Raw genomic sequence first — 26,424 nt, forward strand, 5'->3', positions numbered from 1 at the left:
TGCTCAGCGCTTAAGAGCACTATTGTTCTTGCATAGGACCCTGGTTCAAGTCCCATTCAGTTTACAACTGTAACTCCAGTCCCAGATGCCCACTTTTCTGTGCACATACATACACACAGGCATAAACACTCATGTACATAAAATGATAAAAATACAGTAAAAGGGAATTCCTTTCCTGACTCACCAAAGCAAACTGTCTCCAGTCCAAGAGTGGAATTTTTTTTTTTTTTTGTACAGGGTCTCACTCTGGAGCTTTGACTGGCCTAGAACTCACTATGTAGACCAGGCTTGCCTCCAGCCTATGGAGAGCCACAGGCTTCTAGCTCCCGAGCGCTGGGGTTAAAGGTGTCAGGTCTGGCAGAAATGGGGTTTTTGAAGCGGTGGAACACTTCTGTTTTGATTGTGGTGATGGCTGTGAGAATCTGTGCTGGTGACACAGTATCGAACTCTACATAAAGATTCACAATAAAGAGTGTGCAAAGGCCAGTGGAGTAGGTGAGCCCTGTAGTACAGCCAACTGGAAGGAGTCATGGCCTCCCAGGGTTCATGTGGGTAGAAGATAGCATGGTGGGGTTGGATGCTAATGATGGCCTGAAATTTCAGTACCAGGAGATTCAATGCTCTCTTCGGGCCTCCTCATCACACACCTGCACACATGTCTTACACACACACACACACAGAGAGAGAGAGAGAGAGAGAGAGAGAGAGAGAGAGAGAGAGAGAGAGAGAGAGATACACAGACACATAAAAATAAACACATCTTGGAGGGAGAGGAGGGGGAGAAAGGATCTTGGTATCTTGCAATCCCAGCACTTGAGGTGTAGAAGCTGGAGGATCAGAAGTTCAAGGTTACCTTTGACTATACAGCAAGTTGCAGGCCAGTCATGTGACTGTCTCAACACTGTACCTACCACACCACAATGGAAGGAGACCTGGCCACACGGTCCTTCTGATCATCTCCACCTGGTGGTGCATTTGAGTAGTGCAGGGATGAAGCTGTTGCTGGTCCTCCACCTTCACCACTTCTTAGTAACAACAACAACAATAATAATAATAATTAATAATAATAATAAATCTACAGGCTCCCTCACCCCTCCAGGCCTGCAGCGGACACCCCAGGAAAGCAGGCTCCCTTCCAGCCCTCTTGCCATCCAGAGTCCCCTTCTGCTTATGTCTGACAGGACCACTCTGCTACCACAAATGCCCTTGTCCCAAACCATAAAGAGTCCCTTTCCCGAGGCACTACTGGGCTGAGGTCTTGGAAAAAGGCTGCTCTAGAGCCCTGGGATCAGAAGACTTTGGGGCCCAACACGATGGCTAAGGCTGTGCCTGTCACTCTCCAGAACCTAAGCTAGCCTAGGAACTGCGGGAGAAAGACTAATGTGACTTCACAAATGTCTCCATACTAGGTTCAGGGCTGGGCAAGCCGCACACATCTCACTGTGTATCCATGCATGTGGAGGTCGAAGGGGAATTTTTGGGACTCAGTTTTCTCCTTAAGTGGTCAGGTTTGGCAGTAGACGCCTTTACCCGATGAGGCACCTCACCGGACTCAAATCTGAGGTTTTAAGTTGGGACAATAAGATAATCAGGGCTGCGTTATTAAACCAAGGCTGAATTGGGGTGGGGGAGCTCAGTGCATGGGATGTAGAAGGGGCTAAGTGGTAGTCCAGGCAGGTGTTTGCTCCTGAGACCAGGCTGGTGAGGGAGGAGAGTTGTTCAGGGATGTGCCAAGGATGAGAGATGGGCTGGAGGGAGTCAGCCCTCTTCCCCAAGCTTTAGCTTGTCTGCCTGTCCACCTGTGGGATGGTAGAGCCATTTCCTGGGAGAGAAACCCGAGAGAGGGACTCGCTTTGGGGAAAGCCATGAACCTAGGCTTAGTCTGAGGTCTGTCCCAGGGCAGACATCACTGATGCTGCGGGTGTCATTCTGGGAGTGGGGACAGGGAACAGGGTCTGCTCTGAGCATTCCTTCTTCCCATGTTTGGCCAGAGGAGGGAGGAACATGAGGGGACAGAGGAAGAGATGTTTCCAGGAAGGCCTGCATGTCACAGGAAGTCATTGAACCTGGGGACGCAAGGTGTCTATCACCATGGGTGTGTTGCTGAATCCACAGGATGGTCTGTGCCGTGCAGGGGTGGAGGACAGTGAAAATGGACACCTCTTGCCGTCTAGCCTGACAACCCCCGTACCCCAATGGTGAAGGAAAAGACCACCTTTTGCAAGCTGTCCTCTGACCTCCACACGCACATGCCGTAGCATGCATGCCCCTTCAACACACGTACACAGTATGAGAACAAATCAATGTAATAAACTAAAACTTCTGTCTCGGCGGAGGGGGGATGGCTGTGGTTACAGAGAGGTGTATGGTTGAGGGTTTCCTAGGGTAACCGTGACTGGATGGGGGTAGTGAATACTGTGGGTACCACAATCTCCTCTCCTCCTTGACTGAAGCATCAGCTTCCCCAGAGGGTGGTGTAGGTCAGGCTTGTTAGGAGTGGTGACCAATGGCTCTCATCTGACCTTCTGGGATATGCCTAGAGCTGAAAGGAGAGGCCCAAGTCTGCGCTGTCCACCAGCCGGCAGACCTGGCTTCTTGCCACAGGAGGGACAATGCATAAGCTCACCCAGAGCTTGTGGGAGCTTGGTCGAGTCTAGACATGGGGCCCAGTCTTGCGGCCTTCATCCCTTGGCAGGGGTCGGTCGGCACCAAGCTGACCTCCCTGCTTCTATTTCCTGGTGACTTCAATTCGGCACAGCAGCTCAATATGGGAGAAGCATGGAGAACCGTGGGCATGTTTAGGGAAAGAAAGGCAACTCGCCATTCCCAGGAATGAGCTAAGGAGACGAGGGGTTGTTCTGGGGCTCACTGTGGTTGCTGGGTTTCCATAATTGCTGAGGGCAGAGGCCAGCCATCTGTGAGAGGGAGAGAGGCAGACTGGGCTGTGAGGAGAGTTCCTGAAAGCCAGTGATGGGAGAAAGCACAGCTGCTGATGAAGATGGCAGGGGAGGTCCCCAACAAGTAAGATGCGGGGATCATGGAGGGACCCAGCAACAGCTGCAATACCCAAGAGGACTGAAAAGCTCGAGTTATGGACCGGAAGCTCACACTCTCCCTGAGTCACAGTGAAGCGTGAGCCCCAGTGTGACGTGACTGGAAATGGGGCCTTGGGGAGCGCCACAGTTTAAGTGATTGATGTGGGGATCGGAGTCCTTGTGTGGAAGCACCGGACCTTTAGCCTCACGGCCGTTTGAGAACACAGCAAGAAAGCACTGCCTGCAAGCTAACGATGTCCTCATTCCACCCCACCCTGCTGCAGCCTCACCATGAACATGCAGCCTCCAGCTTCGTGAGAAATGCATTTCTACTGACTGAGCCACTTGGTCTGCGGTGTTGTGGCAACACAAGCTAACTAAGCCAGCGTGGCCACAGACACACGTGTGCAGTAGTGTCTGTCACAACCAGAGGACATAACCCAGAGATCCTTCATTTGGCAAATAATTAGGAAAAGGTGGCTGCTGGTCCTGGTGATGCAATGTCAGTACTTGGGAGGCAGAGGCAGGATGATCAGGAGTTCAAGGCCAGCCTTAGCTGTACAGTGGGGTGGGATGTAGACAGACTGAAGATCACTGCAGGCCGTTATTGAAGTACGTTCGCCAAAGTAGGAGAATAAACGTATTTTATTTAACAGTTGTTAGGTTGCCTTAAGACTTTAAATATGTAGGTGTATGGTGGGATGTAGACCGCCTTGATGGGTTACTCTGTCTAGGGTCTGTAACCCGCCTGGCTGGTCAGTTATTCCAGGGTCACGGAGAGGTACCACCTGAAAGACATAGGCTGATAAGAGGAATGAGGCTAAGCATATTTGTCAAAGCCTCCGTTTATTAGAGTCATGGTTACAGCTTATATAGCCCCTGGATGAGGAGCTTGGGGGGCTGGGGCACGGGATCTTGCCACGTGGTCCATGCCCGTCATGTAGGCCAAGAGGTTTCGATTGGTCAGGTCACGATTCCTTGGTCAGGAAGTCACAAATTGACACACCTAGTTCCCTAGATAGTTTGGAATGTGAGGCGGGTTCCGTTAACAGATAGCTCTCTATTAACAGTTAATTTGGGTGTGGGATAGGCTTGGTCAATAAGACTATTCTCAATACAATTGAGAAGTAGAGCTCTCTGCAAACTTCTCAAGGTGGTGATTCCTATAATAATTTGGGGGGACATGGCTCCTGACAGTGGGAGGCCTCCATTTGTTCTCTTCTTGGCCCTGCTAGCATCAGGGCTGGGCTTGCCTCAGCCTTACTTACTGGGCCCTAAGCTCCAGAAAGCCCCAGAGCACAGTGCCTGGCACACGAGGGCCCACAATAAATATTGACTGCAAGAAACAAGGGGGAAATTGGAGTAAAAGGCTGGCATGGTATGAACGCTCAACAAATATTAGCTATTATTGTTTGTTGAGTTAGTGAGGGTTGGTGGAGCTAGGGGCTCAGATCCGTAAACTGAGGTGGGGTGTGCATGGGGAGGGGGGAAGCTGACACGTGCTCAACTCTCTGTGCCCAAGGCTGTGACCTTTCTCCAGTGGGCCCCTCCCAGCTCTGCATGGCAAGTGAGTACCGGGTAGGCACTCAGTCAGGGTGCAGGCAGAGGTTGGGGGCTTCTATTTGTGCTGTTTTTCTTCCCCCAGAACAGCTGTGGTAGGTTCCCTGTTGCCTGAAGGGACACCCCCCCCCCAGCCCATGCAGGGTGCTCCTGGCGGTTTGCTCTGCTCTGCCCATCCGCGGTGCTGCAGAGGGGGCGGGGAACCACTTCCTCCTCTAGGGACTGGGTTTGCTGTGGTGAGAGCCTTTGCAGGGATTCAGATCACCTTTGGAACCTGAAGTCGTTTGACTTCTGCTGCAAGGCCCAGTTCCCTGGAATCATGCATGCATAGTGGGCGCTGGGTAAGCATGTGGTGGGCATGAGGAACATGGAGAGAACAGGGGTGGCCCAGGGAGAGAGCAACGCGGAGGAAAAGCCCGCAGGTGGCCTGCAGCAGGGTGGCACAGGAGCATAAGGCTGAAGAAAGCAGTCAGTGGCCTGGGCTGGCGGCCAGGGTCAGTCCTCCCCTGGCAGCAGGGACAGTGTCAATAGCTGCTTCATGACTAGCGCAGGACCTCCTGCATAGCGCGGGGCCTACAGAGTCTCCATCAAGGCCTGGCCAGATGCAGGCCGGTGAAACCAGAATGCCTTCATCCAATCCCTCCTCCCAACCGCGGCCCTAGGAAGCACTCATCCGCCCGACTCCCCGGAACATTCTCGCGTTTACACAATAGGCGGCGCTGTAATCAAGAAAGGGCCCTAAGGAACCCCAAATAGGGATACAGCAGGGAGAAATCACATTTCATGAACTGGGGTCATGAAGGGGGTCACCGTACCCTCTGAATTGAGGGATGTAGAAGTCACAGTGCAGCGGGGTGGGAAGCAGAGAGCCTCAGAGGAGGTCCAGCCTCATGGCCTCCAGCCACCCAGGGTCCGCAGTCAGTGCGGCGGGAAGATATCTGCGCACTGCTGTAGGATGAGCTCCACCACCTGGTTCTGGAACACCATGGTCATGGGCATGCTGGCCTCCTCCATCTCAGGCCGCAGCAGCGTGGGCCCGAACACTATGGCCACATTTTGCACGGACATACGGTTCTTCTCGCCATGCTCGATTACCCTGCAGTGGAAACAGTGGGGCCAAGAGGTCAGAGGCTGGGGAGTCTTTCAACAGGGGCCACAGCCACGACCAGCGCCCTCCATTTTGACCCTGGGAAGTTTGGCGTGCTCACCGGCACAGGTGCTGGATGAGCAGTCGGAGCGTGTCGTGGTTGGGGGCGGGCAGCGTGCGCACCAGGTCACGTACACAGCTGCTGCGCTGGACTGGGTCCTGCAGCTCTGGGTGAGGGAAGGAATCAGAGGTGACAGTCTGCTGGCTGTGACAAGGGCGGGCCGACCTCCCCACCCGTCCTCTCCCTAGCCGCTCACTGATGGCTGCTATGAACTGGTGGAAGTGCGAGAAGGGGAAGAGGGGTTCTGGCAGCTCCCGGAAGAAGAGCTTCAATGCGCCCGTCGTCCAGGTCCAGGCGCTCATCTGCGGTGGGGACAGACCGGGGGGTGGAGGGGGTTGGGGAGAGGCAGTCAGCATCCACTTGTGCTTTCAGCCCCCAGAGTAGGGACTGGGGAAGAACCTCACCGTGATCCACCTTATAGCGCAGTTTCTGGATGGTGGCCAGGTTCCCACTGATGCGGTACAGCCCGTCGATGTCCAGCCCTGTGGGAAGGGGAATGGCTGAGCCTGGAAGGGCTAGGGACCCTAGCAATTTCTACACAGGATCTGCCCATCTGCTTCTCCTTGACCCTGTAATCCCCCAGGGGTCTCCACCCTTTGCTCCTAGAAGCCGGCCATGGAGCTCTGCCTTGTCTGTGCATGTGTACATACCCCGGGCCTCGACAGTGCAGATGCATTGCTGCACGAAGAGTGGCACGGGACTCCTCTCGCGCTCACACAGTTGAGCCAGCGCACATCCAAACACCTGGTCTGGAGGAGAGATTGGTCAGCGCCGCCCAGCCCCGTGCCACCTGAGCCCGGATCCCGGCGAGTCGCAGGTACCTTTGATGTAGCCCTTTTCCCGCAAAGACTGCAGAGTGGGTCTTCTCTGTAGGAATTTATGGAGCTTGTGCAGGACCCTGATCAAGTCGCTCTCCAGGCCTCCAGGGCTCGGGGAAGGTGAGGCTGTCACAGACCGAACTCAGTCAGTAGGTGGCAGTGATAGCATTGGCCCTAGGGCATCACTTAGCCAGAGCATCACTTAACCAGGGCATCAATTCCCGCCCCCCCCCCCGAGGGGACTCTGGTTATCTCCCCACCTGACCCCATTGCACAGCTGCATTCTGTTGCACATCCTCCTCCCGTCAGCTTCCGAGTAGCTCGCTGGACCCGAAATCAGCACTGCTGGGCTCACCTTCCACCTCCTGGAGCAGGTCTGCGGACTAGAATCAGACAGTCTCAGAGAACCAAGGCCTGGGGCCAGTTGGGGCCTCTCCCAAGCAGCTCTAGCCCGGAGACATCACAGGAAGGTTAAAGTTCCGGAATCAACATCCACCTTCCTTGGCTGCAGAGTCCTCCAGGAGCTGCGAGGTCATTCTGCCCTCTCCCTTTCTTTCTTATCCAGGCCGTCTTCAGCAGCCTCCCAGTTCCTGACCTCCTCACAATTTTCAGTCAACTCTCTACATCCCGCTAGACTGGCTCTCACTCATAAACTCGCTGAACCATTGCTGATCGCACCAATACCTCCTGCATCTGCGGGAGTCACGTGCCTCTGGACAGCCCCTCACCAGCAGATGGGCTGCTTTTGCAGAAATGGCACCATTCCATTGGTGTCATAGGTTCTGGGTGCATAGCTTGGGGTCCTGCATAAAAGGCCCACGTCCCTGTCAGTCAGCCCTGGAGGTCCCAGGCTCTACCTACCAGCTCCTCGATGCCTTTGGCTATGGCCTTGTGCCAGGTGCTGATGATGGCTTCCGAGTCATGCTGGATCAGGTACTCTGAGCCATCTCGGCTTCGCAGCTGAAGGGACACAAGCCAGTCAGTTACCCCTTCTCCCTGGGTCTGTCTTAGGAGTAGGCTTGGAGTGTGTGTGTGTGTGTGTGTGTGTGTTGAGAGGGAGGTGACCTGTCCCTCCCCAAGAGACTCAGAGCCTAATAGAGCAAAGGCCTCAAGCCAGATCCAAGTCTTCCTCTTTGTTTAATGCTGTGGGCGACAACGTTTGTGACAGGCAGACTAAGTGGGGTCACTTTCTTTGGGAGCACACAGCCAGTAGTGACAGATCAGAGCTCTGCAGGGCTCCTTGCTGCCTGACACAGAACACAGCAGGCCTCCCCCAGGGCATTGGCAAAGTGATAGAAAATTCCTGTGGGAGTCTGGCTGCTGGAATGCAAAAAAAAAAAAACTACAGGGAGTAGAAATAGATCGTGATTGGCTGACTCTAAACACAGAGTTGTCCCAGCTGCAATGCCTAGCTTTGGAAGTACGTATCAATCTAGCCCTTTGGTCCAGAGTGAGGCAGAACCTGGCTCAGACGGTGGGGAATGACTTCTAGAGTCAGAGAAAATGGTTTTTTGGTTGTTCTCAGTCAGCCGTTAAGAACACTTCTTGCTCTTGCGGAGAACCTGGGTTCAGTGCCCAGCGCCCATAAGGAGGCTCACAACCATCCAGTTCCAACACCAGTTCCAGGGAATTCAATGCCCTTTTCTGTGGAGTACCAGGCACACATGTAGTGCACATGCATACATATATACACACATACATGGAGGCAAAACTTTCACACATTTAAATAAATATAGACCTGAATAAAGCTTGGAAAATCATCAAAAATGAAGCATGCAAGCTCCCTGCAGAATGTCTGGACAGTGTGTCTGACTTTCTTCATAATAAGCTATCAGAAGCAGACCCAAGGTGCCGGCTTAGCTTCCATGGAGCTCTTTGGAAGGGCACATATCCCTCTAGAGCCCAGGTTCATAAAGTCACACATTAGAAAGTTCTTTAAGAACCAAGAGTTAGGGACTGGAGAGAAGGCTCAGAGGTTAAGAGCACTGACTACTCTTCCAGAGGTCCTGAGTTCAATTTCCAGCAACCACATGGTGGCTCACAACCATCTGTAATGAGATCTAGTGCCATCTTCTGGCCAGCAAGCATATAGACAGACAGAACACTGTGTACATAATAAATAAATAAATCTTAAAAAAAAAAAATGAACCAAGAGTTAGGACAGTTTGGATTCCCAGGAACCTAGAGAGGACCCTCCCCCTAACAGGAAAGATCTATGTGATCAATCGCTGTCCCTTTTCTCACTTGCTGCCTGGAGAAATAGATCTAAGTTTTCCTCAGAGATCACCAGAGCATCACCTATTCACTGTTTGCTCCTAGCTCCTCCCCATCCTGGACCATCCCTAACTTGTTTTTGACAGATAATGGCTACTTTTTTTTTTTTTTTTTTTTTTTGGTGGTGGTGGTTTTTACCAGTTCACTGTCAAAGGGTTTTTTGTGCATGTGTGTATGTGTGTGCATGCATGTGTGTATTGTGTGCACGCATGTGTAGGCAGAAGCCAGAGTTCAAACCTGGGTGTTATTCCTCAGGTGCTGTCTACTTTGTTGTTGTTTTATGACAGGGTCTCCTGCTGACTTGGAATCCAACATTTAGGTTAGATTGGCTGGCTAGCAGGCCCCAGGGAATCCATGTCTGTTTTCCGTGCCATGGGATTACAAGCCTGTGCCACCAACCAGGCTCCTGAGTCTATGTGACAAGTACTTCACTCACTAAGCCATCTCCTCTGCCCCTCACTGCCTGTGCTTTTCTGGAGTTCTGCCTCACTGCTCTTAGGGACGGTCACCCCCGCCCCCCGCGCCCCAACAGTGAAGGGCGTGGTACTACGGGGCCTTTGCCAGAGTACTCTTGTTCTACCTGCTGGGAAACCAGACCAACTTGTCACTAGTCTATTCATTGGGGACCCAATAAAAACTGGAGTCTGGGCTCTTGTCAGTGAAAGCAGGTCGCTGGCTCAGCCCATCACAGTGAGCAGCTAGACTAAGTCTCAGACTAGTGGCTGAGAGAGGGTCCCTCTGGGGATGGCAGTTTTATCTCCCAGAGAGACCTGCTTTTTACCCTCAGTGGCAAGGGCTATGGACTCTATACCCAGAGTGGGGATTTCGGACAACACAAAGAACACTGAACCCAAGATGGGGCAGCCTTGACTTTGAGTCTTGAGCACTCCAGCCCCACTTTCTGCAGGACCCCATTCCTGGGCCCTGTCTGCAGTGGGATTTAGGGGCCCCTTCCCCCAATCCCACCACTCACCTCTAACACATTCTTCTTGCTGGATTTGTCTTTGGGGGCCCAATCGAGAGAGGCCCCCTTCAGTTCGACTGTGTACTCTGGGGTCGAGAGCTTGGAAGGATGCCTCTGTGAAGAAGAAGGAATGGAGGAGGCAAAATTACAAGGGGCATCCACCCAGACGGGCTTGCTAAAATACGTAGACCGACACACCAGGCTCCTAGAGCATCTTTGTCCTAGGACCTGCTAGCCAGCAGAAAGGAAAAGAGGAAGGAGCCCAACCCCATTTTGTGAGCAGGTATGCCAGGCCCCAGCCTCCCAGCTCTCCAGACTGGAGCTGTCTATCACCAAGGACCCTGTTCTGCAGGCCCCAGTAGCTGGAGTGCTTTGTACTGTGGCGAACCTGCCAGCATTGTCCCTCTTTGCCACTATCCAGCTACCTTGGTACTTGGGAACCCATTTTCTAAACCAGCCTTTCTGGGCTGGAGAGATGGCTCAGCGGTTAGGAGCATTGCCTGCTCTTCCAAGGGTCCTGAGTTCAATTCCCAGCAACCACATGATGACTCACAACCATCTATAATGAGGTATGGTGCCATCTTCTGGCCTGCAGGCATACACACAGACAGGATATTGTAAAATAAATAAATAAATAAATAAATATTTTTTTTTAAAAAAAATGTTAAACCAGCCTTTCCTAAGCCAGCTCAGAAAACAAGAGCAGAAGGTCTCCCTTGCTCAGTGACAGGTCTCACCAGGCCGCCCGCAGCTGAGGTTTTCGAGTTCTTGAAGAAGGTCAGGACGCCACCTTCCAGCACCGTCCAGGAGGCACTCCAGTGTTTTTTCCTGAGGACAGAGGGAAGTGGGGGTGGGCGGGGTTGAGATCTAGAGGACTCACCCCCACCCCAGTCCTCACAGCTTGGGGCACTGGCCCCACAGAATTGAATTCCCACCACATAATAGCTGGCAGGCAAGGAACCTTAGGTGCCTCGGTTTACTCACAGGACTTTGCATGGTCGCCACACCACGAGGATTGGTAAGAGCGTGGCATAAGGGAGATTAGCACTTGGGGAACCGTATCATCACCGCCCACTCTGCCACGGTTGGGGTCTGGACAGGCCCTCACCGAAGTCTCTTCCCCTTGTCCACTGTCTTGGTACGATGGAGCACTCCGGCCTTGTCCAGGGTCTTGATCTAAGAGAATGAGGGGAAGGGGAAATGGTCATGACAGGAAAGCAGGAAGGAACAACGCTAGCATCTCCTCAGCTGGACGTTCCCTTACAGGCTAGGCCTGAGGCTCACCGCACCCTGCTATCCTCCCACCTGCTGGGAGGGAGGGTGATGTCCCCCAGGGCTTCCATGCCCCCTCTACGCTGGGTCTTACAGGGAAGGGAGGGGTATATTTCATCAACCCCTGACCCCACCTTCTCCTCCGGAGGGCTAGCCTGGGCTGGAGTGTCACTATCCTGGCTTGATTTGCGAATGCTCCGAGGGGCGGGGATGGGGACCTGAGTAGAGAGACACTGTCACCCATCATCCCCTCCACCTTCCCCAGCTCTCCCTTCCCCAGCTGTTTACCTGGGGCAGCTCCCACTGCACAGAGGAGTCCTCTAGGTTGTAGAAATATGGCTTCCCATGCTGGTCCTCCAACCTCACCCACTGTGGACACAGGAATGGTCAGGACCCTCAGCCCAGAGTCCAGGATGGTACTAGGGGCTGGAGTACCAGACTTAGGACTGAGTGGCGTGGGTCTGCCCTTTAGTCTCGAGGGGAGGTCCTAGTGGAGGAAGTCTGGGGAGTGCCTTGCCAGCAAGGTTGTCTAGGTTCGGCTGCTAGCGATGTCCCACCTGCTCTTGAGTGAACTGGTTGGTGTACAGCGTCTGCTTGTCTTCGGTAATGTGACAGGACCAGCCACGGGGTGCAGCCACGGGAGAAGTGGGGCCAGGATCACTGAAGGAGCCCACAGGAGAATAGTCCTCTTCGGGGTAATTACTCAGCAATTCGGGGTAGTCTGTTTCAGGAGTCGGGGGCTGCAGGGAGCAGAAGATGGAGTCAGAGGTTCTCTGTCTCCTGCCTCCCCAACTTTGTACCAGATCCACCTATTACTCTAATCCTCCAGGCCAAGAATCAAGAGAAGTCAGAGACCCTCAGAGATGGCCCTGTCTCTACTCTCTGGTCCCTGAGAAGCAAGAGGTGGGGTCAGAAACGCTCAGAGGGTGGCCCCGCCCCCATTCCGTGATTTCTGATTAGCATGAAGAGGATTCAAGGATGCTCGGAAATGCTCCCCCATTGCCTCCCTCCCCCCCCCATCCTCTGATCTCAAGAAGCAGGAGGTGGGATCAGAGGCCCGTCCCTCACCCTCTGAAGTCCCGGGCTTCGCGGGCTCAGGCTGGGTTGCATCTCCAGCGGTTCCTGGGGCTCCTCCTCCAGGTCCTCCCAGGCAGTCTCACCCGTCAAAGGGTTGTAGAAAAACACCCTGCGGCTCTCCTCATCCCAGTACTGACCCCACTCTGTCTCCAGGCTCTCCCCGCTGCCCACAGAGGCTCGGGAGGTGGCCGGACTGGTGGCGCCTTCAGAGGCCTCAAAGGGTGACTCCCAGGTGGTCACGCCCGTGTCGGGGTTATAGTAGTAGGGGCGCCCAGTGCCCGAGTCGGTGTGCGTCTCCCACACTGGGCTGAGCCGAGGAGGAACTGCAGCGGAGCGCGGCGAAGTAGCCCGAGGTTGCCTCTCTACATTCGCATACACTGGCTCCGGGGGGGGGGGGAGGGGGGAGTCATCCACCCGCAGGAGCCGAAGGAGATGACTTTTGGGGTAACTCCAGAGTCGCACAGGGTGGCCTTGGACATTTGCAAACTGGGCAACCTTCAGCAAGCCCTGGTACTTCTCTGACTCAGTTGCCCTGGGTGGAAAACGTGTGCTTTGCCCATGCCAGAAATTGTGGTAAAAGAAAGGAAGCGCTTTCTGAAGGAGCTCCTTGAAGCAGCGCGAGCCACAGATGGGAAGGTCAGCTTGTCAATCACAGAACACTAACTCAGCTCCGCGGAGGGGAGGCACTGGCAGCAACGGATCAAGGGCCTGGGACCTGTTCTTTGTGGGTCTCATTTGGAGTCCTTTTGCAGTCGGTGGCCCCACTAAAGGCTCCCACCACCCTTGATGGCTCCAGTGATGGAGTCTGTACTGCTGGGGGCTGCTTTGCAGATGAGAGAGAGAGAGAGAGAGAGAGAGAGAGAGAGAGAGAGAGAGAGAGGGAGGGAGGGAGGGAGGGAGGGAGGGAGGGAGGGAGGGAGGGAGGGAGGGAGGGAGGGAGGGAGGGAGGGGGGAGGGAGGGAGGGAGGGAGGGAGGGAGGGAGGGAGGGAGGGAGGGAGGGAGGGAGGAGGGGAGAGGGACCCAGGTGGGCTGGAGAATAAAGGGTCAAAGAAGGGAGAGGCCCCTCCCCCCAAAGGAGCGAGCCATCTGGGGTTTCATCTGGCTAGGCACAGAGGAGAGGCTGCGGTGAGTCACACTCTCTGCCTCCTCCTGGGCAGAAGGGCAAACTCTGAGGCCCGCAGAGGCCATCCGTCACCTGCTGGGGTTTGGGCTCTGTTTCCTGACACTCCTTGCTTGCCCCTGGCCTTGAACTTTAAGCTCTAGTTGCAGGGCCCCACCCCTCTGCTGGAACTTCTGGGGCCCTTTGCACTCAGCCCCTTTGCAGCCTGTCTATATTCAGTTCCACTCAGCTCACCCCAAGTTCTTCAGGTCTCAGCTCTTGAGAGTGTCAGGTTTCAGATCTGTCCCCAGATCTCCCCAGATCCCACCAACAATGCCAACCCCCTAGAGAGACAGACAGCCTCACTATCAAACCCAAGGCAGCAGGAATGCACCTGGCTAACAGTTTTCTAAGATTACACAGTACTCCCAGCAAACAGTACACCTCAAAAAGCTTTTATGGTGTGTGTGTGGGGGGGCGGAGCTCACAAAGAATGCAGGGAACCCTGGGTCTGATGCCCAGCACTGCATACAACCAGGTGCGGTAGCACATGCCTGTAATTCTAGCACTCAGAGGACAGAGGCAGAACTTCACAAGTTCAAGGCTATCCTCATCTACATGTGGGGTCTGAAGGCAGGTTGGGGTACATGAGATCCTGTCTCAAAAAGACCCAAATAGAACAAAATGCTGACGATGGCCTATCTGGCCAGTGTAATTATAAGGCTTAGGTTTTTTTGGTGGTGGTAGTGCTGGGTAACTGAACCCCAAGCCTTAAGTGCAGAAGGCAAATAAGCACTGGTCTGTGGGGCTCCACGCCAGTTCTTTTTCCTTCAAAAGGTTTGGAAATCTCCAAACCTTTTTTTGTTTTTAGATTCCAATTGTTTTTAAAGATTTATTTATTTATTAAGCATACAATGTACTTCTGGCAAGGAAGGCAGCAGTTCTCATTACAGATGGCTGTGAGCCACCATGTGGTTGCTGGGAATTGAACTCGGGTCCTCCGGAAGAGCAGCCAGTGCTCTTACCCTCTGAGCCATCTCTCCAGCCCTAGATTCCAATTTTTGTAACAGTAGTTTTTGGGTTTTTTTGTTTTGTTTTGTTTTGTTTTTTTAAGGAAAACACAAAATGGATCGACAAGATGGTCAGTGAGCCAGCACGGTGACCTGAGTTTGATCCTCGGGACCCACGCGCTGAAAGGCAAGCACTGATTAGCACAGGTTGCTTTCTGTCTTCCATATGTGCGCTGGAACACACTCACACAGACACGGTAAATGTACTAAGATAAACTCATCACAAATGTTCCTCCTCTGTTGGCCAGGACATACGTGTAAGGGGAAGCATGGCCTACTCAACACGACTTCTCCCTGGGTTTTAGGAAGGAAGACAAAAAGCACACATTTGGGACTGGAGAGATGGCTCCGTGGGTTAAGAACATTTGCTGCTCTTGCAGAGGACCTGAGATCAGTTCCCAGCCCCCACATGGTGGCTCACAACTCCCGAACTCCAATTCCAAGGGATCTGATGCCCTCTTCTGACATCTTTGGGCACCAGGCACACATGAGATGCATGCACATACATGAGTGTTTGTACTCACACACAGGAAACTAAGTAAATATTAAACCCCCCCCCCCCCCCCCCCGTCACGCATCTTACTCCTAAGATCCCTCTGCTCTGCCGTGTGGCAGGAACTGAGCCAGACGCTGGGAATGCAGCAGAGAAGAAGTGGACGCAAGTCCCTTCTTTGCAGAATTGGCCTCCCGTGCACACATGGCAGGTGTAGGGTGCAGTGAGTGAAGCTTCTCAGTGATGGTCACTGCTGAGAAAGACTGCAGAGGGAGGGGCCAGTGAGAGGGTGCAGCAGTTAAAGGTGCTTGCCGCCAAGCCTGACCACCTGAGTTTGAACCCTAGGACTCGCTCAGTGGAGGGAGGGAACTGACTCTGCCAAGCTGTCCTCTGACTTCCACATGTGCTGTGGCACACATGATTATGTGGGCACGCAATAAATAAATAAAATAAGATAAAAAGTTTAAAGGCATGGTGAGACATGGGAGGTTACAGGTTCTGACAAGGTGGCTAGCCTGCAGGATGCAGGTGCTGGGCTGAGCCACCGATTCTTCTCCTTTATCCCTCCGGGCTCATGTGGTGGAGACAGGGCCTTCTGCATACTTCTCCTTTCTCCCTGACCCCAAACCTCATGTGTATTCCTGTATTCCAGCTACCCCAGGCTAGCCCCCCTCACCAGAAGAAGTCCCTATCCACTTCCTCACTGTCCTCTTCCTTAGGCTGTCCCCTTGGCCTGACTGTCCTTCTCTCCCATCCTCCCCACGCGGACTTTGCTCCTTGGGGAGCCTCAGGCCACCGTCTCTCAGTGGAGAGGATTAAGACAATCATCGCTTTGTTAGGGTCCAGTGGCATTGTGCCTTGGAGGTTGGGGAGTTGCCCACCAACCTGACCCTCTTCCTTCCTTCCTTCCTTCCTTCCTTCCTTCCTTCCTTCCTTCCTTCCTTCCTTCCTTCCTTCTCTCCCCTTCCTTGTGTAGTGCCGTACGTGTGTGTGTGTATGAATGTGGGTGCACATTCGTGTGCATGTGTATGGTCTGAGGTTGACAGTGGCTGTCTCCCTTGATGGCTCTCCACCTTGAGGTGGGGTCTCTTACTTGAAGCCAGAGCTCACTGATTTAGTGATCCCCTGTCTCTGCCTCCCTAGCGCTGGGATTATAGGCAGACCACCATGCCCACCTGGCATTTACACGGGTGCCAAGGATCCAAACCCTGTCTCAGGCTTACACAGTGAGTGCTTTACCCACGGAGCCCTCTCCCTTTCCCCAAGGCCTGCATCTCTTGTGAGCACGACATAGGATGATGTGGCAGATGCCACTGCCCCCCTCAGGAGAGACAATGCCCTGAAGTATATAATGGATCTATTCAAATACTGCTGTAATGTGCAAGTCAGTCCTGTGGCGAACGTTAGAAACAAACAGCACAGAGTGTGAGAAAGGATTTGCTGGGGACGAAAGTTTGAGCCACAGAGCCTAGGAGAGTCACTGGGACAGGACAGACACCAGGATGAGAGGGAGCAGAGAGGCCAGATATGCCTCCTGCCCCACACCTAGATATACTGGGACTGTGGCCTTGCTGTTCCAGGATGGGTGGTGGTGGCAGTGGCGGTGGCGGTGGCCGGAAGGGTCCATGGCTGGTGTGGAGAGGCTGAGGTGCTGCTGGGCTCTTTGGAGGAGGGATTATACTTGCCAGACCGTTGAAGCTAAGGGACTCAACTAGAGGACACACCGGCAGGTATCGGGGATGCTGAGGAGAGAGAGAGTTAGGTCCCTGCAGTGACAGGGCTATCACAAGAAGAGATGATGCAGAGACATATGGTGGGGACAGGAAGCATTAGGAAGACGCGCTGTCCAGAGACACTAAATGCTTGGGGTGGAAGATAGGGACCCCCATAGAGGGAAGCAGGCAGAACCACTCCTTTTAGGAGCTGTGGCCATGGAACTGTAGTAGTCACTGCTCCCTCAAACTCTGGACCTCTCCATGGGTCCCCCTCCCTCAGCGATGAGCTAAAGGGACTTTCCTCCGCTGGCGGGGTTCAGCTGGGCTCTCATTGCTCCTGGGTCTGTGTAGGCCCTTCACTGTGCCTTTTTTTTTGGGGGGGGGAGATAGTGGGGCCTGCCAAGCTGGCCCCCACTCTGGAGATCCACATGCTGCCACAGTCTGAAAATAGTATCAAGTTGTACCGTGTAGACACAGCGGCTGGGCAGGGAAGAGGAAGAGGCCTCCCCACCTCTGGTCAGAGGGCTGAGCCAAGAGAGACCTTTAACGCTCACCACAGAGATCCCCCTTCACTTCTTTATGATTATACACTCCTTACCTTCAATCCCCCACCCCAGATGCCCCCTCCCCCCGCCCCACGCCCTGTCTCTCTTGTCCCAAGCTGGGCATCTCAGATCTCTCTGTGCTCCCTTAGACAGGGAAGGCCTCTGAGAGGGAAAGTGCTGAGATCACCTGACATAACACCGCTCTGAGCTACAACCAGTTCCCAGCCTGCTTTGTCGACTCATCCACAATCACGTCTTTCTCCTGGGATGTGGAATTTAAATTATAAACAGAGTGAAGAAGAAAATCACACTAGATGATTCTAGACATCAGGGTGTTCTCTTTGAGGACAGCAAGGGTCAGAGTCCACTAGATGAACCGGCTGGCAGCACAGTGTGTGCAGCTTTAGTCCTGACTTCTCCAGTACCCTGGAGTGTTTTTGTTTCAGCAACAGGACCCCAACCTGCCCTTTCATTTCCACCAATGAGTGAGTGCCCATGGGTAGAGGTGAAGCATTTTACAAACAAATGCACAAAAGAAAAAAAATAATTAGAGTTATATTCTTGTAGTTACGGAAATATCTTTGACTTTAGTCCTTAAAAAGTCTGGTATAACTATGTTACTATTATCATTACTGTGTGTGTGTGTGTTCAGGTACACACATGCCATAGCACAAATGCGGGGTTCAGAGAACAGACTTCAGTATCCTTTCTCACTATCTACCCCATCTGACACAGGGTCTCTTGTTCTTGGCTGTATTTGCCCGGCTGACCTGCAAACTCCCTGGGATTCTCCTGTCTCTACTATCCATCTCTCTATAGGAGCCCTGAAATTATGGGTATGCTACCGCGTGGGCATTATGTGGCTTCAGGGGATTCAAACTCAAGTCCCTAATGTTTGTAGTCCTTTGGAAAACAGTGTCCTTGGGAGAAGTGAGAACCTGCCCTTTGTCCCACACAAATGCTGCGTTTCAGGGCAGATCAGCTCTCAACACTGAAGTGCTAACTCTGAGTAGTGCTCTTCATCTGGGCTGGTTACTGAAGAGTCAGACTGCAGTAGCATCTCAGAAGCCAATGTCCTGGAGGCAGGGTGTGAGCAGTGAGGGCTGGGCATTGTGTGTGTGTGGGGGGGGGGTGTTGAGGGAACAGAGCCAGGTGTTAGAGGAGGGGGAGGTCATGGAGGGTCCTGTCTGCCCATCTTCATGTGCCACAGGACCAGGACATCAGCCTGATGTGGGGTGATGTAGACAGACACCTATTGACTGAGCTGTTGGGACCCTTTCTCCTTCTCAAGGACAGTTTTGATATTTTGAATTTTGTGGTTCTGGAGGACCTCTTGCCTGGCTATCCTTTCTCTGGCCATGCAAATGAGCTCATAATCCAAACTAGTCTATTTCAAAAGTTTTCCTAGCCGGGCGGTGGTGGCACACATCTTTAATCCCAGCACTCGGGAGACAGAGGCAGGTGAATCTCTGGGAGTTCGAGGCCAGCCTGGTCTACAAGAGCTGGTTCCGTGGACATGCAGAACCCACAGAAAAATGACTAATAAACTTTCCAAAAGATAGGATGATCCTTCAGGGTTCCTGCTTCACAGAGGAAACTGCCAGACATTCTGCAGGACACAGAAGAAAGTGATTGATAAACTGCCAATATAGGTGAAACAGTCTTTGAAATTTTCTGCTCCACTGAAAAGTCTGCCAGATATTATGGGTCTGTGGGCTGAAGATTGATGTTCCAACATTATAGAAAAACTTTAGGTGACCATCCAGGCAGCAAGATGTCTCTGTCAATTCTAGAGTTTTGGAAGTTGCTTACAATGCACTTCCTGGTTGTTTGGGTAATATTAAATTCTTCTGGAGTCTTTGATGGAGTTGAAGACAGAGAGTTATAGTTTTCCTTACTTATGATAAAAAATAAATTAGAAACTTTAGACTCACAAAGATAGGATAGATGATAGAGTATTTTCCTTAATTTGCCAAATATAAATGAACTAAATATTGTGATTATAGTTCTTACTTGATAATTGTTTTGTTATATGTAATTTTACTATGTTAAAGTTAAACCCTTCATTTTTAATTAGAACATAAAAGGGGAGATAATGTGGGATGTCCTGTATATGTGTTGCTTTTATTCGTTAATAAAGAATCTGTTTGTCAAAAAAAAAAAAGTTTTCCTAGTTGGAGACGGAAGGGACTCTATCCTCTGGTGCTGATATGCTGACTGCACCCTCCTAAGTGGAGGTAGCCAGGGCTCAGTGGGCACAGAAAATCCAATTCCATGCATTCCCTCTAGTCTGCCTCAAGCCAACACCTTCCCCTTCACCCTGCAGAGTTGCCCAGGGTGGGGCTCAACTGTGGGCTAGCAGGCAGGAGGACACTCTGGAAGTCTACAGCATGAGGAACCAAGCCCAAGCCACAGGAGACGTGGACAAGCCGAAGGCCTCTAGTGTAGGGGCACCAGAAACACAGCCCCCTAGAAAGGAGTTCTGTTTTTAGACAATGGTCTTGTATCCTGTCACTTACATTGTATTGTTTTAATAAAATGCTGATTGGCCAGTATCTAGGCAGGAAGTATAGGCAGGGTGACCAGGCAGGAAGTAGAGGTGGGACAATGAGAACAAAAGAATTCTGGGAAGAGGAAAGACTGAGTCTGCAGTCAAACAGAGGAAGCCAGACACAGACGAAACAAGATGAGGATGCCTCGCTGATAAAAGATACCAAGTCACGTGGCTAATATAGACAAGAATTATGGGCTAATTTAAGATGTAAGAATTAGTTAATAAGAAAGCCTGAGCAATTAGGCCAATCAGTTTATAGTTACTGTAGACCTCTGTGTGTGTGTTTCTTTGGGACTGAACAGCTGCAGAACCAGGCAGGATAGAAACCTCTGTATAAAGGGTTTTTAAAGAATGGCTGATCTCACCAATCAACCAAAGTCAGAAGGGGCTGGGAAGATGGGAAAAGGTGTGCTTTCCAAGCTGGGGGACCTGAGCTCGGATTTCAGCACCCATGTGAAAAGCCAGGCTTGGTGCACCTGCAATCCCAGCACTGGGGAGGTAGAGACAGGAACATCTCCAGGGTTTGCCAGTCAGCCAGCCTGACCAAAGCCCCAAGCTCAGTGAGAGATCCTGTCACAAAAATTAAGATGGAGAGTGACTAAGGAAGACAGGCAATGGAGGTCTTTAGCTTACACACACACACACACCACACACACACACACACACACACACGAGTAAAAAGTAAAGAAAAGAGTAGATAGGACGATAGCCAAATATTAGAAAAAGAATACAGTGGGGGTGAGGGGGAAACAAGGAAGGAGGATGTACAGGAGGGAACCCAGGTCCTCTGGAAGAGCAGCCAAAGCTCTTAACTTCCGAGCCATCTCTTCAACTCTGCTGATAGAAATCTTTTAGAATAATTTTGGTTTCAGGGCAAGGATCTGGAGAAGCAAGAGCAGGAAGGAACCCATTGGTCTCGAGTGAGTTGAGGAAGGAAAGATGGTCTCTAGTTAGGGGAGGGAACATTGCCCTGAAAATCCAGCCACGCATCTAAAACTCCTCTCTCAGCTCCATGTACTCCAAGCATCCCACCTGTGTGGACTCTGGTCCATCTTGGGTTCTGCGGTCTACCATGAATTGAATGGATTGATAGGGCTTGGGTAATTGGGCGAAGTTGGGGCAGCCACATCTAATTCTCCCTGAGCTGTACTTGAAAACCATGTTCCTGCCCTTAAGTCCTGTCTTGAGAACCCTGCCGTTCTCTCTAGTTCTTGTGTCCGCTGGGCTGTCTGGGCTCTGCCCTGAGCCCTGGTGAGGACACAACCCCAAGCCTGCCCGCAGGACACCAGGGCAAAGGGCTTAGGAAAGAATGAGCTGAACTTTGAGAGGTTGGACCTTTGAGGGCTGAGCAAGGAGATGGCAGCCAAGAGCAGCCAAAGAAATTCAATCCAGGTATATGGCTGCAATCCCAGAATTTGGGAGGCAGAGGCAGGAAGTGCTCTGGTGAGTTTGAAGTCAGTGTGGTCTGCAAAGAATAGCGGTTCTCAACCTGTAAGTTGTGACACCCTTGGGAGTCAAACAACCTTTTCACAGGGGTCACTTAAGAAAGCACATTGGAAAACACAGATATATACATTATGACTCAGCAGTAGCAAAATGACAGTTATGCTGTACAATGAAAATAATTTTATGGTTGGGGGGTCACCACAACATGAAGAACTGACTTACTAAAGGGCTAAAGGGAAAGGGCCAGTCAAAGAAACCTACCCTGATTCTGAGACCTGAGCCAGCCAAAGAAACCCACCCTGGTTCTGAGACCTGAGCCCGTGAAAGAAATGTTTTAACCCCAAACCCAGAACCAAAAAAAAAAAAAAAAAAAAGCACTCTGACTCTGAAACCAGTGTCAAAACACCCCCACACTTTGTCCCTAGAATCAGAGAAATATGCCCTGGCCCCAAAACTAGAGCCAAAAAGCTCAAAAAGGCCAGTGAGCCAGGCAGAGGTGGCACACACACACATCTTTAATTGTAGCACTCGGCAGGCGGATCTCTGTGAGTTCAAGACCAGCCTGGTCTACAAGAACGAGTTCTAGGACAGGCTCCAAAGCTACAGAGAAACCCTGTCTCAAAAAACAAAAACCAAAACAACAACAACAACAAAACAAAACAAAACAAAACAAAAATGGCCAGTGAAAGACACACAGCTTGGCTCTGAGATCAGCCCTCTCTGCCCCTGACAAACTAAACTAACCAATCCTGGAGCAGGGAAAAACTAACCAAACTCTCTTCTCCTGGAAAAGTTCCCCTCCTAGGAAGCCCTGTATAAGGCCTGTGCCTGTTCAGGTTGCAGCTGCTCTTCTTCCACCCTGGCGGAGGCAGCCACCCTCCTGGATTCTTCCCTCCCTATAAATCCTATGAACGAGGTTTGGGTGAAGACCTTCTTTTGTCGAGCAGAAATCGAGTGGAACTATAACACGTTTGCTGGGGAAGCCTTCCCTTAGCAGCGCTGAGTTGTTACAACTTAGCTGGAGGAGTCAGAAGCAGAGCGGAGTGGAGCAGGACTGTGACCCTTTCTCTCGGGAAGCTTCCCCTAGCAGAGCCAAACTGCTACACTCTAGAGCGCCAGAGCTGAGTTGTAACAACTTCTCTGGGGAAGCTGGCTCTGCATTGGGGAAGCCTTCCCTAGAGCAGGGCTGTAAGCGGCTATGCTTACTGGGGTCTGTGCTGTTTCCTGGCTCCCGACTGCCAGGATCCCCTTCCTTCTGAACTGTGATACCTCCAAAAGGGTCACAGCTTGAGGAAGGCTGAGGACCACTGATATGATAGAGAGTTCCAGGCTAACCACAGCTTCATAGTGAGACCTTGTCTCAACAAATAAAAAATGAAAAACTAAAACCAAATAAGAATCTCAATCAACCAACCAACCAAAGCAAAAACCCTTACAACAACGACAACAAACCCTAGGATTCCTGCCCCCAGGAAGCTGAGGGGAGAATTACTTCGAGTTTGAGAGCAATCTTGACCACACAGTGAGTTCTAGGTGGGCCTTGCTCTATAATTAGACCCTATCTTAAAGCAACAATGACAACAACAGAGAAGAGAGAAAGAAATAAAGAACGGGAAGAAGAGAGAAAGCTAAGAAATGAATGCTGCTAACGCTCGTAACCGGGAGTTTGACTCAGATGCCATCAAATTCCCCACTTACGTTCTGCTTGTTCAAAATCTGTTCCTTCTTTACTAGACAGATCGGTCACCTTTTTGTGTGCTTTCGGACCATCTGTATTTCTTCTGCAAAATGCCTGTTCAGACTCTTTGTCCATTTCTCCCCAAGGGCTCTGTAAAAATCTCCTAGTTCACACAGCTAATCAGCAGTCTGGCTAGGAAGAGAGCCCGAGGCTAGACTACCATCCCTTTCCTGCCACCATGCCTGTCCAGTTCCCTTGGCTCTCCGGTCTTCCCTTTTCCCTTGCCTTATGCAGTGTCCCCAGCTGTCACAGACTTCATTCTTACCAGTGACCCTCAAGCACTGCAGACCAGGACTGCTGGATCCACGTGTCATTCACTATTGTTGACCTAGTGACCCCAGAGAGCATCCAGTCGGAGTCTAGTCTGGATGCGGTTTGCTTTCCAGCTTTCTTGGCAGAGAGAAGCTGCATAGATAGCTTGTTACCGAGGTCCCAGAATGCACCATTTGGCGGATGGTCTCTGTCTTAATTGCAGTCCTGGCACTAGTAAAACCTCCTGTGCCGGCAGAGCGGAAGCTGCAGAAGGGGGCTGTGCATCTTAGAGTACCAGCCCTATAATTCCCAGGATGCCGTTCAAGACTCCCCTTGAGGGCATGATCTCATCTGCTAGCCACAGCCCTGAAACCCATCAGGAAGTGGTGGGTGTGGGCACTGCTGTGGGCAGGAAGAGGCATCCCAGGAACCCGGCCTGGTTTCTTTGAGGTTCTCTCTGATGCTGATAAGGGTTAACTAAGCATCTTGTCACCGTAGCTCATCTGAAGATGAGACAGGACAGCACTGGTACCTCATGGACCCTTTGCTTTTGATCAGGAGGACGGTATAGTCAGTTACATGACCACTTTCCGCTATAGATGTCCATCTGGATGCTGAGAATGGGACCTTATCTGGTTAACGGGTCTCAGAGACGTAGCTTAAGAACTTCTGGAGGAGCTGGTCCTACGTCACCCATGTGGCTCTAAAGCCAAGCACAGGAGACAGGCAGAGGTAGGCTCCTGACCCAGGGGAGCAGGACTGGGAATGGAACTCTGTTGGTAGCCTGTTTACTTAGCACACACAAGTCCCACATTTGACCCCAGCACTGCACAGACTGGGCGTGATGATGCATGCGTATAATCCCAGCGTTGGGAGGTAGAAGCAGGCGTATCCAGAGTGGAATATCGTTCTCAGCTATGCAGCAAGTTCAGTGCCAGCTTGGGCTACATGAGACCTTTCTTCCCATCCTCACCACACTAAAAAAATCCCAAGGGATAGGAGGAGGTCACAGGGCACAGAAAAAGGAACTTGAGTTTATGCAGAGATCCTGGGGTCACTAAAGCCTGAGTTGCCCCAGAGTGCTCAGAGGGCGCACAGACCTCCAGGAACCTGCACTTCACACTTTTGATCTCCAGATTTAGAAAATAGATTTCTGATGTCTGGAGTCACCAGCTGTCACAGTAACCATAAGAAACTGGTAGGAGACAATGATGGCAGTAAACCTCACCATCCAGCAGGGTGTGGTGCATGCCTTTAATCTCATCATTCAGGAGGCAGAGGCAGGCGGATCTCTTTGTGATGTTGAGGCCAGCTTTATCTATACGGCCAGCCAAGGCTACAGAGAGAGATCCTGTCTTAAAAAACAAAACAAACAAAAAAGGGAATAAGAGAGAGAGAGAGCACAAAGCTTGATCTAGGGGACTGTATGCTCTATGATGGAGATGTGCCAGCAGCCTGGGAACCCAGTGTATTTATATTATATACTGCAGGAGCCAGGAGGCCAGGTTCGCTACTCTCAGTAGGTGGTCTCTGTAGGGAGTAGGTGGTCTCTGTGGGGAGTAGGTGGTCTCTGTAGGGTGTAGGTGGTCTCTGTGGCGAGTAGGTGGTCTCTGTGGGGTGTAGGTGGTCTCTATGGGGAGTAGGTGCTCTCTGTAGGGTGTAGGTGGTCTCTGTAGGGAGTAGGTGGTCTCTGTGGGGGAGTATGTGGTCTCTGTGGGGAGTAGGTGGTCTCTGGAGGGTAACAGTCTCAGCTGCTGGTATCCAGGATGAGAATGTTGCCATAGATGTTTCTGCATAGCCTGTACACCGTCAACATCTGTATTCAGACCAGATGAAGGCTACGCCATTCCCATGGGTCTAAGGCATTAGCATCTGTGACGTGGCTGTGCTCATGTCAAAGATGCACACTCACTCAGGACTTCATCTACCCCTCATGCTCCCCAACTCCCAGACTGTAAGGAATATATATCTGCTGCCTCTAAGCCTCCCAGCCTAAGGATTTTGTCACAGCAACTCAAACAAACAAGGAACATCTGGGGTTCCATCTAGGTGACTGCTTGGCCATGTGGGCATGGGAGGAGGCTGATGGGACTTCATCAGTCAGCCCCTGACCCCTCATCACCCATCTGACCTCTGGCTAACTCACTGAAGTTATACTTCAGACCAGCAAGGTGGGCTCCTGACCAAACAACCAAACCCAGGAAATGTGGTTCCTTTTCCAGTCAATGCCAAGTGAAGATGTGGCTGCCATCCTCACACATCTGAGCCACCCAGTTCTGTGGAAAGCACCACAGACAGAAGAGAAGCATTCAGAAAGAGGAATGAATTGTATCGAAAAGGCAACAAAGTGACCTTTGGGGGTCTAGCTCAGTTGTCACAGTGTTTCATGTGCACAAAGCCCTGGATTCCATCCCTGGCATCTCACAAAACCAGTTGAGTTGGTACACACCTGCTAGCCTTGCATTTGTGGAGGAGGCAGAAGGATCAGAAGGCAGATCATCCTCAGCCACTTGGTGAGTTTGAGATCAGTCTGATACCATGCCTCAAACAAACAAAACCACAAACCAAAAGCAGACAAACAAAAAATGAAAATCAGAATTCCAGAAGACATTAACGAGTCGAACATTTGCCTGGTGTGTGCAAGGCCTTGGGTGTCATCCCCAGTACCACAGGAAAGCCAAGAAAAGAAAAGCCCCTTTATGTATTGTTGTGTGTGCTCATGATGTGTGAGTGTGCACACACGTATGACGCAGCACACGTGTGGAAGTCAGAGGACAGCTGTGCAGTTGGATCTCTCCTTCCACCTTTACACGGGCTGTAGAGCTCAAACTCGGGCTTGTGTGACAAGCTGCTCTACTGACTTATCTTTATAGCCCAGCCCCCGACTGTTTTTCCTGGCATGGTGGTTCATACCTATAATCCTAGGGTCGGGGGAGGCAGTCTGGCTGTACAGTGAATTCTAAGACAAGTCTCAGTTGGGAGACCCTGTCTAAGAACATTAAGTTTAGCATGCTGTGTTTGGATTTTGTTTGTTATAGAGCAGTACATAACAAAGACAGGGAACTTACTGGGAAAGCCAGCCACCTACTGCCTCTGAGCCCCGAGCCCCAAACCTCAGAGACAACCTACTGTCAAAAGTGTCCCAAGTATCCCTCCACTGTTTTGGACAAAGGTGAGAATATCTTTTGTACCTGGTTTTCAGCCTTGCCTTTTGCACCTTAACTATATAGACCCTAGACTTTGTTCTCCATGACTAACTCACAGACCTTCCTCCAGACTGGTGGCCGCGTGGTATTTCCACAT

At 51.6% G+C, this 26,424-nt stretch overlaps 1 protein-coding gene across 1 annotated transcript; it reads right to left on the reverse strand.

Annotated features, from left to right (window-relative positions):
* Positions 1-5,513: 5,513 nt before the first annotated feature.
* On the reverse strand, positions 5,514-26,424 carry LOC130877081 (rho GTPase-activating protein 27-like). The gene is given in 17 exon segments (XM_057773987.1): positions 5,514-5,691; positions 5,804-5,909; positions 6,000-6,076; positions 6,078-6,105; positions 6,208-6,285; positions 6,454-6,552; positions 6,625-6,747; positions 6,887-7,004; positions 7,483-7,581; positions 9,869-9,973; positions 10,597-10,687; positions 10,968-11,035; positions 11,266-11,349; positions 11,420-11,500; positions 11,689-11,871; positions 12,200-12,740; positions 26,384-26,424. Coding segments are annotated over 17 exon segments (2,100 nt in total).

The sequence above is a fragment of the Chionomys nivalis genome, chromosome 7 (assembly GCF_950005125.1).
Source record: "Chionomys nivalis chromosome 7, mChiNiv1.1, whole genome shotgun sequence".
In the NCBI taxonomy this organism is placed as follows: Eukaryota; Metazoa; Chordata; class Mammalia; order Rodentia; family Cricetidae; genus Chionomys; species Chionomys nivalis.